The sequence below is a fragment of the Dermacentor albipictus genome, chromosome 10 (genome assembly GCF_038994185.2).
Source record: "Dermacentor albipictus isolate Rhodes 1998 colony chromosome 10, USDA_Dalb.pri_finalv2, whole genome shotgun sequence".
NCBI lineage: Eukaryota > Metazoa > Arthropoda > Arachnida > Ixodida > Ixodidae > Dermacentor > Dermacentor albipictus.
In genome coordinates, this window is record NC_091830.1 from 42,605,423 (window position 1) to 42,608,777 (window position 3,355).

The 3,355-nt window shown below is 46.8% G+C and overlaps 1 protein-coding gene across 1 annotated transcript; it reads left to right on the forward strand.

Annotated features, from left to right (window-relative positions):
• Nucleotides 1–1,711: 1,711 nt before the first annotated feature.
• Nucleotides 1,712–3,355, forward strand: LOC135907374 (acanthoscurrin-2-like; the record flags this gene model as incomplete). The annotated part of the gene is made up of 2 exons (XM_065439063.1): nt 1,712–2,425; nt 3,250–3,355. A coding segment is annotated over one exon (708 nt), but the record flags the coding sequence as incomplete, so codon positions are not given.

The following is a 3,355-nucleotide window of genomic DNA, read 5'->3' on the forward strand; positions in this document are numbered from 1 at the left end:
TGCCTTCCGCGCCCACCGGAACGCGGCCGCCGCAACCGGCGCCGAACCCTTGACCTTGCACTCCGCGGCGTGACGCCATAACCACGGAGCTAGCGCGTTGTGAAGTTTCACTTCCTTGGACAATCCTGACCTAATTTCCTCTGTTCACGAGAATTAGGACGGGGTTTTGCACGGACCAGTTCTCAAATACTTTCGCGTACGTATGAGGGTTCCTGTGGGATCTCGCATATCCGATATGTGCGACAGTTCACCTGATTCAGAAACAAAAAATTAAAAAAAAAAACATAAAATTAAGAAAGCCCGCGAAGAGTCTCGTGCGGAAGTCTCACGAAGATTCTTGGAACGTCTCGCCAGACCGCCGTTTTCGAAACGACGAGATACGCGTTCGCGTAACCTCCGTTCGCGGCGTTCTTGCAAACAGCGACGTTAATTACGAGAAAGGACCTACTTCAAGAAAGGTGTTGCAACGGCATTTCCTTTAAACCTACGGTGCTGTGTTTTGTTTTGAGTTCTAGAGGTGACGCTTCCGTCCCATCGTGTTATAAAACGAGAGTCACTTCTACGGGTGGAGTATTCAGTCCCCGCCCAGCATCGTTGGTTCAGGACTATAGTCGACTCCCCACACACGAGGTGCAGATTCAGTTGAACACGACATAATCTGCAGAAAATGAAGGTGAGCCTGCATCAGTGGCCTGTGGTAGTGCTGGCCTCCTTTCTGTGTGAATGTGGACAGCAGCTTGACTCTTTTTCTCGACCTTTATTTATTTCGCCCTTCGTTAGCTTCGCGTATTTTTTTTTATAAATTGCTAATGATGTTTGTTGCTTGTGCTACGTTTTGTGATATACGGACAAATACCCATCTTCCTTATACAGTGCTTTTTGACGATATAAGTAAAACACCAGTAAATAAATAATATTTTCAGCAATATAAGTCACAGTAGCTAACGTCTTATCGTAGTAATGTATGCGATATATTCCCCTTATTTGCTTCCTCTTTTGACAGTAGGTTTGACCAAGTTGCACAATTTCGTAATTTGTGGTTGCAGAATGTTCTGTAGAGCCTGGCCTATTTTCTCTCTCGTCTGAAGATGCTGAACCGACACCGATGTATCAGAGGTAGAGTGGCAAGGGTTAATGCATATGGTGAGGCAGTACGTTTCCTCCAAAAGTAGTTAGAGAAGGCTGTCTATGAAACAGTGAAACTCTCAATATCAACCACTTTCGGTCCACGGATTATGAAGGTTGGAGTAACTACCCTTCGTCTTGGCGAAACTCAATTACAGTGCAAAATGCATAATACAATTATATCTACTGAACAGAAATGTCTATAGGCAGCCAATGTCGAAATCAATCTTCAAAGCACGGGAATGCGCATATCAGGGAACGTGTCGACAAAAGTGCGACACATTCATGAAATATTGCGGTGCAAAAAATACTTCTGAAGCGCAATTCCTAATCAGGGGCGTTTGAATGTTACTGAGCGGCTATAAACCCTATCAAAGCGCTAAAAAGATACAGTTATTGAGCCGATGATAGAGATGATAATAACGACGATGATGGTAACCATCATTCTCCTTTATTCCAAACGCAGCGCTTTTCTGTGGCTGCCATATGCGCCCTTGTGGCCTGCAGCGTCTTCGCTGAGGACGCCGCCAAGAAAGACAAGGACATCGAAGGTCGCGGAGGCATTCTAGGCGGCGGTCTAGGCGGTGGCCTAGGCGGTGGTCTAGGCGGTGGTCTAGGTAGTGGTCTTGGAGCCGGTGGTTACGGCGTTGGTGTGGGACCTGGCCTAGTCGGCGCGGGTCTCGGAGGCGCTGGACTTGGCGGGCTTGGTGTAGCTGGAGGCGCTGGCTATGGCGGAGTTGGTCTTGCTGGCCCTGCAGTTGCCAATACTGGATTCGTCGGAACCGGTGGCCTCGGATACGGAGCTGGTCTCGGATCTGGTGGTCTCGGATACAGTGGTTTCGGATACGCTGGTCTCGGGTATGGCGGTCATAGATACGGTCGTCTCGGCTACGGCGGCGTCGGATACGGAAGCGGTCTCGGAATTGGCCGTCTCGGCTACGGCGGTCTTGGCTACGGAAGCGGCCTCGGCTACGGTGGTGGCTACCAGTCTGGCTACGGCTCTTCTGCTGGGGCTCAGCAGGCAGGATACCAGGGTGGAGCTAGTGGATTGAACCAGGGCTCCGCCGGCTTCGCTGGTGGTGCTTCTACCAGCAACGTGAATGCCTACAACAACAAGCAGGGTTACAATCACGCTTCAGGCTATTCAGCGAGTGACAGCAAGAGCTTCGGCTCTGGACAGAAGCAGGGCTCTGCTGGATTCGGAAGCAACGCTGGCGGGCTCCAAGGAGGATACGGACAGCAGTCGTTCGGGCACAACGCCGGCTCTGGCTTCGGCGGAGGATACCTCGGATAGAGATGGGTACGTGCCCGAGCTGCATCAACATAATACATACATACATACATACATACATACATACATACATACATACATACATACATACATACATACATACATACATACATACATACATACATACATACATACATACATACATACATACATACATACATGCATACATACATACATACATACATACATACATACATACATACATACATACATACATACATACATACATACATACATACATACATACATACATACATACATACATACATACATACATACATACATACATACATACATACATACATACATACATACATACATACATACATACACGTAAAGAAAGAAACAAAGAAAGAATGGATATAATTCTCATCCACCCGGATTGAGCAGGCAGGAAAGTAGCATCCCGGACTTGGACGAATTTTCCTTCGACTGCGAGGCTTTCTTTCCGGGGAACCCGCATGGAGTTCCTTTGCAGCTTCATGCTACGATTTAGGCAGATGACAATGCTTGTCTTTCGTACATACATATGTATAATGCTCACCTGTGCAAAACAACCTGACTCAAACAAAAGGGTGATTGCAGTACGCGTCAGATAGAATACGTATCCTGGTTTATGATATTCTATACTTGAAATCAAGAACATGAAGTTGAGCTGGACAGATCATGTAATGCTTAGACCAGAAAGAAAAGTCATAGTGAAGTTACACTGATATGGACACAGTAGATGTGCAATTAGCAATATACACAAGCATGTCTCCGTCGATTTTAGAGCAGTAGGCTACCTTCCGGCAGTGATTATTCTAATGGCACTGTTTTTCTTGTCTTTCCAGACTGAATCTGAGCCCTTTTTCCCAGCCCGGCTTCGGAGATTTTGTGGTCACAAATGGTCTCTGGCAGCTTTGAAGAAATCAATAAAATTTGCTCCTGCACAACACA